General features: G+C 35.2%; 1 protein-coding gene across 1 annotated transcript in view; it reads left to right on the plus strand.

Annotated features, from left to right (window-relative positions):
* Positions 1-13,417, plus strand: part of DIAPH3 (diaphanous-related formin 3) — a gene marked incomplete at its 5' end in the record, with an annotated part of 117,603 nt that overhangs the window by 79,996 nt on the left and 24,190 nt on the right. Inside the window, one exon of the mRNA XM_010144890.1 lies at positions 4,783-4,907. Coding sequence (XP_010143192.1) covers positions 4,783-4,907 — 125 coding nt within the window. The remainder of the gene's footprint in view (positions 1-4,782; positions 4,908-13,417) is intronic.

The following is a 13,417-nucleotide window of genomic DNA, read 5'->3' on the forward strand; positions in this document are numbered from 1 at the left end:
TGCTGATGATAGTACTATTATTACTAGGGATCTAGGTACAAAAATACTTATGCATTGTTTACCAATTATACTGCATTAGTGCACTCATTTGAATTCAAAATAGGAGAAAATTAATTAAATCATGCTTAAAGAGTTGCTTCTTTTGTGTGTGCAGCTGGAGTCTCCTTTGTCTACAGAAAGGAAAGTTCAAGGGCTCAAGAGGCAATGGCTTGAGCTTTGGGAGAAAAAAAGGATTTCAACAAGAGTATTGTATATGCCTATCACGCACACAAATTAAAAAAAAAAAAAGGCAAGAAAGCCAGAAAATGGCTGTAGAAGACAAGAAAAAAGGTCGTCTTGGGAGAAATAAAGCATAAATATTGTATTTCAGGCCTCTGTGACATTGAGTGAGTATAGCCAGCTAGGTCTTATTTCGCTGTTAATGGATATTTCAGGTGTTTGCTGGTGTTTACAGAAATCTTCCAATATGTTGCCTCTGGAATATTTCTTTGTTAGGGCTCTAAACTCATCTGACAATACAGGGTTGGGGTTTTTTTGGTTGATTTGGGCAGGGGGAGGGGTTAGGCTATATTTTGTCATTTAACTTTACTTTTAAATGCTGCATCAATAATACATTGACAATTTTAGAGAATTATTCAGTAAATTCTGTTCATCAGTCTAGTATGAATTTCAAATGGTGAAAACAATAGTATATTTTCAGTATTTTTTTTAATAATAGTTTTTTTAATAATAGTTTTCTGTATCAAGCTAGAGATCAGCTTGTCACTGTCGCTCTCTCCACTCAGAGTATAGAGACCAGAATAGCAGAAGGGAAGTGAAAGTATTTGTAGACAAGAGGAAGGTTCTCTTGATATGGAGATTGTGAGCATCCAAGAAAGTGCTCATACAGGGTGGGCAGCACGTAGTATTTCTGAAATATCAGCTGAAATATCTGTTCCAAAAAGTAACAGAAGGTTTACAGCAATATAAATGAGTCCACACAAGTAGTATTGCTTTGCTTTGGAGACTTATTTCTAGGATTTAAGATAAAACAGGTATAGTCTCAAAACCAGATGAAATATTGCTTTAATTTTAAGCAAGAATAATGATCTGGAGGTGAAGAATAGGGCTCCATTGAAATTTGTTGTAAGAAAAAAATCACAGTACTATATTCTTATACTGTAAATACCACTTTCCATTTCTGCATTTTGAGATAACTGAGATATGGAACTAAAAGTTTACTAAGTACATTTTTAAACAAGTTTTGCAGTGGCTATAGTAATGTTGTGTGACTACAGAATAGTTAAGAAACTGAGCAGAAGAGTGTTGTCTGCAATTACACATCTCATTATCTGACCTTACTGATATAAAAGTTAATAGAGGAAAAAATAATCAAGCATAGAGGTTAATGAGTAGCATAAAATGAAAATTATTTCATTGGTAGTAGACTAATCTTCTAGCTTTGACTTTTTTTTTTCTTAACTCATCTTTGGGTTAAAAATCTATGTTGACTTTACATAACATCAAATGCTTTTCTAAAATGAGAGAATATTCATTAGAATAAAATGTGGAAGAAATGTAAAGTTCTGTCTGAAAGGAATATGGCAAAAACATTAAATTATGGTATTGAACCAATGAATGCATTTGACAAAGTATTAGACAGTTTTTCCAGCTGAGGAGGGGATTGAGTTGTCATCACTGAATGATCCTGAGGAAGCAGAGAAAGATATGATAGTCAATAGTATGAAGTACAAGGTTGTACATCTTGATACTGTAATAAGAGCTTTGATCAAGAAAAAAAGGATATTTTATCGTATGATAATCAGATAAGCTATTTCCAGTACAACTGTAGAAATATTAATACGAACATTAAAAGGGCTGCTGAGTCATCACCTGAAATACTTTGCAGAAAGGTTTTAAAACGGAGCTAGGTGAAGAAGCTTCTGAAATAATGATGATATTAGAAAACCTGAATCAACAGGGCAATCTAAGAGCAAAAGTGTTTTAACCATGAATGGCAGAAGGGGAGGAAATCTATTTTTTGCCTATAGGAATATCAGGAGCCTTTTTGAAAAAGGAATATGAGACTTTAGAGGGTGTGAGAGAATGTTCAGGCGCACATGCATTGGGTTCAAAGAACCATTTAGTTTTGTGGGCTCAGTAACGTTAAAAACCCCAGTCTTTGACTTTGTTTCTAAACGATTATTTCAGTTTGGCTAGGGTTTATACCTGAATCCTCACAGGATTAGGGGTCAAAATTAGGGATTTTTATTTTTAGTCTTCTACCATTCTTTTATGTCCCTTCAGATTTTATACTGTCTTCCAGAGGCACACGAGGGAAAGTTGGCAGGTATTTAATCTGAACTTTTTGTTGAAGAGTTGGTTATAGTTACAGATTTCATGTTTTTTTCATCTATTTTCACTAAATTGGGACTTGCAAGTTGTACCAAACTCATACCAGCATATTGTGAGCTAGCCGCTGCTTGAGGCTTCTACCAGAAATACAGTCTTAAAGAAAAATATATCTAATAGTTGCGCAGTGCCAATATCAAAGGAATGCTGAATTTTTATATTCAGGAACAACTTAAGGTCATGACAGAGGGGGGTGGAAAAAAAGACCTTCAGAACAAGATAGACATGTAAACATTCCTGGTCAAATATATAGCAATTCAATGTCAAAAGAACTGAAATAGAAAATAAAATAGAAATAAGATATTGGCTTTGCTGGAAGCAAGAATTTGAAAATCTCTTGTATACAACCTGTTAATCAGCTTTAGGCACTGAGTTTGGTTTGCTTTTTTTTTCAATATAGCTAAAAGAATATAGCTGTTACTCAGCTGCTACTTGCAGTCGATGTAGATGGTTTTTTTGTGGGTTAGGGGTTTTTGAGTTGTTTTGGTGTGCTTTGTTTTTGAACCTGTGTACTTGCTGAGACTCATCATTCTGACATTTTGTAAGTGTGTGACTTTATTTTTATGCTGTGAACTGTTTATACAAGACAAACTATATTGTCAAGACTGCTATAGATAGTTATATTAAGCACAAGGTATTACCTTCTGTGTTTCTTAGCAGCCTTCTAAGTAAATCAGTGTCTTAAAATTGTGTGTGCCTACCCTTAAAGGCTTCCTATGACAGCAGAAGCATGACTTTCTATTAAATCAGGTTTGTTCTGCAACCCGTGAAGACTGAAACACAACTGTAGTCAACATTGTCAGCTTCTGAGTTTAGCTCTGCTTTGCAAACAAGGCAGTTTCCTAACTACTGAAGCAAACTGACCTACCTGGTGATTATTTGGGCTTACCAGTTGCTGAGTGAAAATCTGCCAAGTCGAAATTACAGTTGGAAAACAGAGAAAAAATAGTAATTATAAACCAAATGACAAGTGATAAATTATAATATGAACATACATTTATATTCCTTTATTCCTTTTAGAAAAGCTAGATGTCTCCAAATTGTTTGGGTTTTTTGGTTTTGGTTGGTTGGTTGTTGTGTGGTTTGTTTTGGTTTTTTTTTCTCCTTAGGTTACATTAGCATTTTAACAGTTTGCCATTGATCATTTTATGGTTTTGTTAGCCTTTGTGCTGTGAATGGGATTGTAGTTGCTATGCGACATTTTCCTCTAGTCATTAGGGGACTCTGTCAGGCTTTTGTAAGAGAAAGATGTGTTCAGTGTGTGCATCTGAGATTTTCCATCACGTTACTCGATGGATGAAATCATGGCTCTGCTACAGATCCTAGTAACATCACAGGGTCGCAAACTTTCTGCAGGGATTTTTTAGATGAAGTTTAAGGTAGCTTTACCTTTATATGTACTGTATATTAAGAATGAAATAAATAATGAGGAAAAAAAAAATCATGTAACCAGTCTAAAATTCAGATTATGTTCTTAACTATATATATCATTCCTACAGAACATATTTAAATGTTAAATTTCTTTCATAATCAGGAAATAAGTTCTAACTTACTGCGATAATAAAAATCCAAGATAGAATACGTGCTAACAGGAGTTAACCTTAGGTTACTTTTATGGTCATGATATTTTAATACATTATTTACAGATAGGTGTTTGACTTCTATGCATTGCTTGAAATGCATGAAAGTTGTGTTTCTCTTTCACCAATTAAAAAAAAAAACTTGCACTTTTTCTACATCCTTCTATAAATCCGTGATTTTTAATCTGTACTCTTCTATTTTTCCCAAGTCCCTGTTTTGCTCTGCAGCAGCCTCTCAAGTGCTTGTGCTTCCCTCCAGCTTGGCAAACATTTTTGTTCTCACAAACTCTGTTGTGTTTTTTACTAGGCTTTCAACCTGGGGAATTGAGTCTTAGGTTTCTCACATAGGCGCTTAATAGCCCTATTTTATCTACGTTTTGAGGGTCTTGTTTTCTTCATGATCATCCATTCAAATGTTCATATTTTCTGTTTTAACAGAATGAAATCGAAGAAAGCTTTTTGGTTCCTGGAATATCTTCAAAACTTGTCCTTTTGATAATCAGAAGAGACAGACTGGCATATGTGTATCAGCTCATTTAAAACAGACTGTTAATTGCAGTGCAAAACCTTAGGCATAAAAATAAAATGCAGTGTTCAAACAGCAGACATCTAATCAGAATAAGGCAACTGCATAAATGAGGGGAACTGAACATTGTAGAGTGACCCCTTCATCTTGTATTGTAATTTGTTCAGTGTATTTATTTCAGAATTAAAAATGTAGTATGCTGAATTGGTAAGGTTTTAACTCATGTATTTTACAAACAATGTTTCTTGTTTAAGTTGTTAACAGAATGAATATCCTGTATTTTAGTCTCAGCAGAAAACCTGGAGAAGAGCCTAAAGCATATGGAGAGGCAACTCCAACAGCTTGAGAAGGATTTGCAGACTTTTCCAGTTCCCGAAGATAAGCAAGATAAGTTTGTAGCAAAAATGTCAATATCCTTTGGACTATTCTTAACCTCCCCCCCACTTCCCCCCCAAAAAAACAAACCCAAAAAACCCCCACCAACCAACACACTAGTAATTTAACTGCATTACCTCAAATTTCTTTGCATAACTTCTCTCTAGTCTGTCGTATTTGTTTTTTAAAATGCAACTCTCTTTGCTCCTCAAAAGCTAGATAAATGAACAATCAAATGAAAGGATTTGTCTATAGTGGGTAGAATAAAGAGGAAGAAGCTTGCTGTCAGATTTTATACTGCGTATAAGTTTGTTAACTTAGTGAAAAGTAGTCATAATAAGAATGTTAAGCACTTCATTTACTGTTAAATGATTTTTTCATAATATCCTGGAGAAAAAAGTCTGTTACCCTATGTTTGTGTTCTAGTGTATGCTACTGAGAATGTTTTTGTACATGCAACCACAGAACCAAAAAATTTCTCTTATTTCAGAAATGAGATTCATAGCATATGAAAACTGGTTTCTCGTCTTATTTTTGCCAAAATTCCTTTTCTCACTATTTATTCCAAGCCCTGCAGTCAACTTCACTGCCTGTGTCTCATAAGAAAGCCTTGTGACATGCAGATAATGGGGGGGGTGGGTGGAGGGGTGAGGTGGGGTTCTGCTCTAATTGGTTTACTTTATTATTTACTACTAGATGACGGTTGGTCACTGAGACTAATCAGGAAGCAGATATAGCAGCAGACAGACAGGCACGTTGAAATTTCTTCTGCAGGCATGGTTAGATTATTACCTAGGTGGAAGACTGCTTTGTTATGTACAAAGGCAGGAGGGCTCAGGAGACAGTCCTTTTCATTAATCTCGTACTATTAAACAAAAGATGGCAAGGGTCCCTGAGGCCAAGTGGATATACTGGTTCTTGATGCAGTAGGGCTAGTTTCTTCTTCAGTAGACTAGCTGCAACCAAAGTGTTTACAGCTTAGCTTTAGGCCTTCTCTGGACTCAGTGGGTTGTCTGTAACCTTTCAACATTGCTACTAATTTTTTGTAAGGTTGGGTATTTTGTTGGTGAGGTTGTTCTGTTTGTTGTTGTTGCTGGCTTTTTCATTCCAGCTCAGTGTGTTTTTGAGAGATATGTTTGAGCCCACCAGCATGGTGTCTCTATAAGATGAAACGTAAGTTTTGTCCCTGAAGAAGCCAATAGCATAATAGGAGAACTAGGAGAGGTGTCCTGAAGGCAAGAGATAAACTATTATCTAGGAAGTTAGAGGAAAACATATCCATGATAACATTCTTGGAAATAGTGCTAGGACTATACAAAGTCTGTACTTGGTTAAGAAAATAATATATAGTCTAGGAAGTAAGGAATGGGAAGCACTTATTAAGAAAACAAACCTAAGAAAAAAGGACAGATACAGTCATGATGCTGGCACTAAAAATACCATATTACCTTCTGCATTTTTAAGCTGAGAACAAGTGGTTTGGGTAACAGATAATTTAGTATGAGGCTTTCTTTGGAGATGTAGTTATAAAACTTCCATACCTATGAAACAGATAGGAAAGAAATAATCAAAATTCAGTTGAGAATGAGTGAAGAATACTGTGAAAAAATTAGTTTGTCTTAAGAAGGAGAGCATGGGAAAAGTAAGCTCAGGAATAAATATGTCGTTCTATGCTAATATCGAACATCTAAAGTAAAAAAGTGATTATATAGGATGCATAATTTCCATTTGTGTTACTGAACTATTGGACATTTTTGAAACTTGATGGCAGGAAGTGATTGGAATACTGTGATATAAGATTATAAATTCCATTAAAGACAGAAAAAGTCACAGTTGTAGATAAATAGTGTGAAAAGTTGTAACAGAATAAAAGTCAGATAGGGTAAATGGTGGACCTTATCAATAAATACCATAACTTTTCTAGTGGTTGTAATTCCACCCTCTTATAGGAAGAGCATTAGAGCAGTTTACTGATCATTTAAAAAGAATAGTGATCATCTTGGGAAATGCAAAGGAGGATCTGAAAGGAGGTTACAGCAAGGTTGGGGTCAGCCTCTTCTCCCATGTAACAAGTGACAAGACAAAAGGTAGCGGCCTCAAGTTGTGCCAGGGGAGATTTAGCTTGGACATCAGGAAAAATTTCTTTATAGAGAGGGTTGTGAAGCATTGGAATGGACTGCCCAAGTTGGTGGTGGAGTCCCCTTCCCTGGAAGTGTTTAAAAGACGTGTAGATGCGGTGCTGAGGGACTTGGTTTAGGGACTCCGGCAGTGCAGGGTGTACGGTTGTACTCAACAATCTTAAAAACCTCTTCCAATGAAATGATTCTGTGATCTATGCATTGTCTTTTTCAAGCATCTCGAAAGCCGTAATACTGCCAGAAAAGACATAGATTGTCTATGCAACAAGAAGATAATGTGTCATAGCCGTAAAGCTTAATTTGTTCTTTGTATCAGTTTTTTCCCAGGAGACCTTCAGATGATCCCCCTGTCCAGTATTTTGAATGAAAGGATTATCTCAAGTGCAGGAGTCAGTAGAAATTTTCTTTTAAAGGAAAATATAAAAATAATATGAAATAAACAGCAATAAATCCCCAGTGATAACCACTGGTCATAAAAGACTTAAGATTTTAAAATGAACTAAAATATAAAACTATTGGACTACAGGTTCTTACATGCTACTTTTTCTACAAGCTGTTTTAAAAAATACCACCAAGGAGAGAAGTTTCTTAGGTCAAAAGTGGAATGATTATTTTTCCTGTATTAATATCTAAAAAAAAAAAAAAAAAAAAATCCCCACCTCATGTCAAAAAGGAGATGCTGACAAAAGAGTAAGTGAACTTCAGTGATTATAGAGTAGCAGTTATGGGGGAAAACCATTATCTTAGAACAACTGACAACTGAGAGCAATTGCAGTTAAGAGCAAGCAAAGAACGTAAATAAGTTCTAGGAAAATCACTAATACTGTTATATCTTGAGTACTTCCATCACTCCGTTTCAAAAAGTATATAACGTATGCATACTGATATGGCAGAGAACAGTGACAATCATCAGCAGTAGCCAATAGTATCTTCATAAGGGATTTTTTTTAATAGATTAGGACTCTGAAGATGGAAAAATCAAAAAAAGTTAGAAAAATATAGTTAAAATACTTCTCTTGTTTGCCATACAGTAGGAAACTTAGGAACATATTTGTTGTGTCTTATAAGTAACCAGGGTTCATCCCATGTCAAATATTGTCCCGCAGGTTAAAACATATGATGGAAATATTTTCTTTACACAACAGACAATTAAACAGTAGCATTTACTTTTAGAATGTTATAGAAGCTGAAAATGTAAGTGAATTTCATATAAGGCTTTGATAGTTAGCTAAAGAGAGCACCTCTGAAGCTATTAAACACAGTAGTCCAGAGGTGCCTTTAGCTCGGAAAAAATCGGTAATGTGCAAACTGTTAGAAACTAAATACTACATCACCTGAACTATCATGCTATACTTGCCAAGTGTCCATCTTGTTTTCCCTGATTATTGGGTATTGACTGCTGTCAGAAGCAGGTGAGATGAATATTTGGCTTTACTCAGAATAAATCATTGCAGGTAAAACCAGCCATACTACATATTTCATTTTATTAGGCTATTCAAATACAATATTTTGAACAGTAAATATTATGAACAGGAATAGTTTTGCTCTCACCTATTACCTCTACCAGCAGACGGGCAGTGATTTCAAAACAGTAAAGTTGCATATGGTTTCTAGTAATGTCTGTGAACACACTCATTAAGGAAAATCACTTTTAGAAAAACAGGAACTTCAATAAATTACAAAGTAAAAAAAGGTTTGATGTAAAGGTTAGATAATCCTGCACAGCGTGAGGAAGCCTGGACCTGTCTTTACTTTTATTCCTATGGCAAGGAAAGCTGAATGATGCCGATGTCTTGAAAAGCATGCAGCTCATAAAAAGAAACCAGCAGGAAATCTGAAAAAGGAAGGATGGTGCTTTGTTGGAAGTAATTTTCATCCTGAGTACAATTAGGCTCGATGGACAAGCAGGCTATTACATCCTGTCGCTAAATATCACAACCCAAAGGCCCCTAATGAACTGATTAGCATTCTTGTTTCTTTAGGAAGTCAGATATATGCACAGTTGGTGCACTCTTTTATTGACAAAGTCTATAATTATGAATATTTCTCCTATATATTAGATTGTGCTAGTTTGTCAGTCATCTTATGGGTGCTAGTTGAAAAGAAATTATAGTTGTTATTGCAGTTCTTCTGTTTGCTTTAATTAGGAAAGGCAAAGAATATTGAATTGATATTGATCTAGAGTATTAAATCCATTGAGTGAAATGTTCAAGAAAAAGCACAGTGAACAAAATACATTTATACATTCAAAATAAAAATTTTAGTGGGTTTATGGAGAGTATTTAAATTGCATATTAGAAGCCTAATTAAGTAATTTAGTCAACACTCTCTTTATCAGTCCAGCTTGCATCTCATGATTTTCTAAGCAGCAGCTGAGAAACTCTGGACTAGTTTCAGGCTGACACTGAACGTAGCGTTGATGGCGATTTTTGCAGAAGCGTATGGAACTGATATTTGAGAGACAGTGAGTTGGTTGCTGCCTTTCAGCTAGGAGCAGAATTCATTCTTTTTGATCACTTCTCTATTTCTCTCTCCTTGTCGTTTGATTTGCTGATACTGTGAAAAGAGAAGGAAGGATAGCACTTAAAGCAAGTCAGAACCCAGTTCGAGAGAGGTAGAAGAAACCCATTTCAGCTGCAAGGAAAAGACTACATGCTGCCTCTAAACCGTTGATTACTTAATCAGCCTCATAGTTTGAACTTCCTGCTGTGCAACATAAACAAATGGAAGTCTGTAAGATGTCCTCGCATCCTACAGATTCTGGAATATTACAGGACCTCGGCTTGTTAAGTGGAAAAAGATTGTATGTTGCTCTGTGGAAGAGGGTCCAGATTTTGACTTATTGATTATGGCGCAAGTAATGAGATAGAGCTTTGTCAAACAATGTAAATTCAGTTGAAGTATATAGTTCCTGTATGAATGTCTTTAATACCTGGTCTGGACATAAAGCATGTATTAGCTAGCACAGGTTTTTGCTCATGATATGTGTGATGGATGGAGCTGCTCTGTGTGGTAACAAATACATGTCAATTTGTTTCAGTATTATAACAGAGATAAGTAGGAGTGAGTGAGTCAAAGAAAAGGTGTTATTTGACAAATACTCTTCATAAGATACTAATTTAAAAATCTAAACATTTGTTTGTGTTTCTTGAACTGTTATATTCAGATATGGAATTTTACAGTTGAACCTTGCTGTGTGTATATAAAAGGAAGTCTCTACATCACATATTTTGCAGACAATTGCAAGTATTTTTTCCAATACCTTGATGTGGGAGAGCCTTACGATATTCACACCTTTTGGTCTAAGTAGAAAATTGTTTGCTGAAATGATGGCATGAAGTCTTTTTGCCCCAGTGTATGAAAAGTTTTTCCAGAGATAGTTGCTGGCTAATGTGGTGGCATTCTCAGTTCCATTTGCAAGATTCTGCTGGAATACACACAGCGTATATGCGCCTGTTAATTTTTTGTTCTTATAACACTCACTTTTCAATTGTCTGCATTTAATATGTAGGCCAGTTTTTGAAAAAATCACAAGCAGTGAATATGGGGTCTTTTAAGGAAATGTTTGGCACAGAGTAGCATCATTCATTACCTGTTCTAGGGTAACAGCTGCTTTTACTTGGCTGGATATTCTGCACTATATTGGTACTTTATATTCCACAATATATTAAAATTAGTATAAACTTCAGACAGGCTATTTAGTATGAAAAGAGCTGTCATGAATATGCAAGATCAGTCTTAGAGCAGTTAGAATTTTTGCCACAGATACTTCTCTTCTCAGCCCTGCATTGCTTTCCTGTTCCATTAATGAGCAGAATGATGATCTGTAATCCCATGAGGCAGTCTGTAAAGTGAAGCCACTTCAGAAAAAGTGAACAAATACCTAAGTTATTGATATCCTTTTCCTCCCACCTGTGGTGCAGCTCTGCTGTACTTCTGTCTTCATTCATCCAAAGCCAATGAATTGTGTAGCTGATAATGCATATATATCAACCTGTTAGTAATAATTACAGCTGGGATTGCTGTAGTCAGCAGTATTCCCTGTTGTCTCGAGTTTAGCTAGTGCTGGCTAACAAAAGCCATATTTAAAGAAAAAAGGAAGGCGGCTTGTTAGAAATACCTAAATTGAAGTGCAGTCTCAATAGAATGCTAAGAGCTTAGGGTATCGCATAATGCACGAGATGGAAAATAAAATTTTCAGGATTCCTCGTGTCTGGCATTGAAATACTGGAACTTTCCAAAGTGCTGAATTTGAGTTTAAAATTGTGGACCACATATTCAAGGGGAGTCAGTTTTAATGGTATAAACTAAGCAGCCTATATGAACTCTAACTTAGCTGAAACTTTTAGCTTGTCTTGCAGAATATCAGAGAAATTTCATCTCGCTCACCTCCCCACCTCCCCAGCCTTCCTTTTGAGGATATACTCTGGCATATCATGAAATATACATTTTATTGGTAATTGCAACTTTTTTTTTCTCAGTTTTTTCCTTAGTAGAAAACTGAAGAAAGTTACCGTAGTGTTTGAGGTATGGCATAATGACAACAAATCAAATTTATCTAATTTTCCTTTACCCTTCCACTCTGGAAATAAACTGCCTCATAATTGCAAAATATAGTGTTGTTCTCCCGAAGTTCAGTTAATGATATAAGAATTATAAGTATCCTAAATTATAGAATCAAAAATAAACAAGATGTAGAAATGTTTGTTTCTAGTTTCACTCAGCATTAATTTTCCTATTTTCCTTTTTTCCTTTATTGCAGTTCTTTGTTGTTCTGATTTGCTTGCCTTTTTTCTTTTTTTTTTTTGAACTGCTGACATTTCTTTTGATGGTCCTAACTTATGTTTTGTCATGTTGTCTTTCTCATATCCCTTTTTTCCTTTTATCTTTGAGCAGCTGTTATATGCTAAGTTCTCAACTTTGCTCGTGGTCTCACTAATAGCTTTTTAACATCCTTAATAATTTTAAAGAAACTCAAATCTGAATGGTAGTTTCCGGTAAGCTTTGTATATTTTGGGAGCTAAGTAAAGGAGAGCAGTTCAAATCGATATGGAAGAAAAAGTGGGCCAGCAACATCAGTTGTCTTTGAGCTGTTGCTAGCCAGTTACTAGCACAATCTGAAGCTCGCACTGCCTAAGGAGCCTTGTCAGAGGAAAAGAAAGTCTGAAATCAAGTGGTTGGGGAGTGGTGGAAGATACATAATTTAAAATCATCAAAATCTAGTCTTTACTTAGTGCTTTCCTACAAGACTGTCATAGTGGGGACTGTTCTGCCCTTACCAACCCACCTAATAGTCATCATAGTGACTAACTGGAATGTTGTGAAAATGCATTGTTTCTCCTGTCCTCCATGTGTCCGAGAACATTATTGTGTGAATTTCTGGCATGAATGCTAAATCACAAAAAAGCACACCATGAACTGCTTTCCTGGTATTTTAAAAGCAGTGTTTACAAATCAGAAGGGCATCTAATAGTGAAATTCAAATAGGATTCAGCCTCTAAACAAAACTAACAGAAGAGTGCATCACAAAAAAACTGAAGAGTGAAAGCAGTCACCCTGCAGTGAATTGTTACCATGTATTTAAAAGAGCATGGTGGACAAAAAATTCTACTTGTCTATATTTTAATGATCTTGATTTCAAATCCTGTGCTTCATAAAATAAAGTGGTGATAGCGTAGTATAAAATACAGTACATCCACTTGTGCAGTAGTTGTGGTGGGCGAGTGCAAGTAAAGGTAAAATTGCCAGTTCTTGTCTTCTGTAGTCTTTCCTGCAGCAGGAAAAAAAATGGAACATAACTATTTCTTAAGCTACTATCCCATTGAAGTAAACGCTTTATGAAGTTGGTCCTACATAAGGAAATGACTTCACACAGTATTACTTTTTGTGCTTCTTTGACAAACTATATTATCAAAAGTCTTGAATAAAAATAGGGGGGATTTATTTAATTTGTTATGCAGTGTTTTGGTGCTGTTTGCATATTGTCTATCTGTTGTAGAAGTAGCTCTATTGTTTTCACTTCTAATTTAATTAAGTTGTTTTGACATTTCAAATAGCTTTAGAAAAAGCATAAATACGTGATGCAGCTACCAGGAACAGAAATTACTGCAATGCTACAACAGCATTTAAAAAAACCAAGAACTGTGAAGGTGAAGTTTTTAATCTTTCATGTTTTAATCTTACAGTTCTTTTCATTTTTCATTTTTTACATCTTTCATTCTGCTTTTAATACTGTTGTTTATTAATATTCTTACTCTAATTTTAGTAGGAACTATAGTATTTCTTGATGTATCAAGTTATTCAGGATAGTTATTGGTATCTATACCTAAATTCCATGTAAATTGTTATCTATGTACCTAAACCTTTAGCTTCAGTAAGAAGATGGTAATAATAAAGAATCAACACAG

The sequence above is a fragment of the Buceros rhinoceros genome, unplaced genomic scaffold, assembly GCF_000710305.1.
Source record: "Buceros rhinoceros silvestris isolate BGI_N320 unplaced genomic scaffold, ASM71030v1 scaffold4891, whole genome shotgun sequence".
NCBI classification, from domain to species: domain Eukaryota; kingdom Metazoa; phylum Chordata; class Aves; order Bucerotiformes; family Bucerotidae; genus Buceros; species Buceros rhinoceros.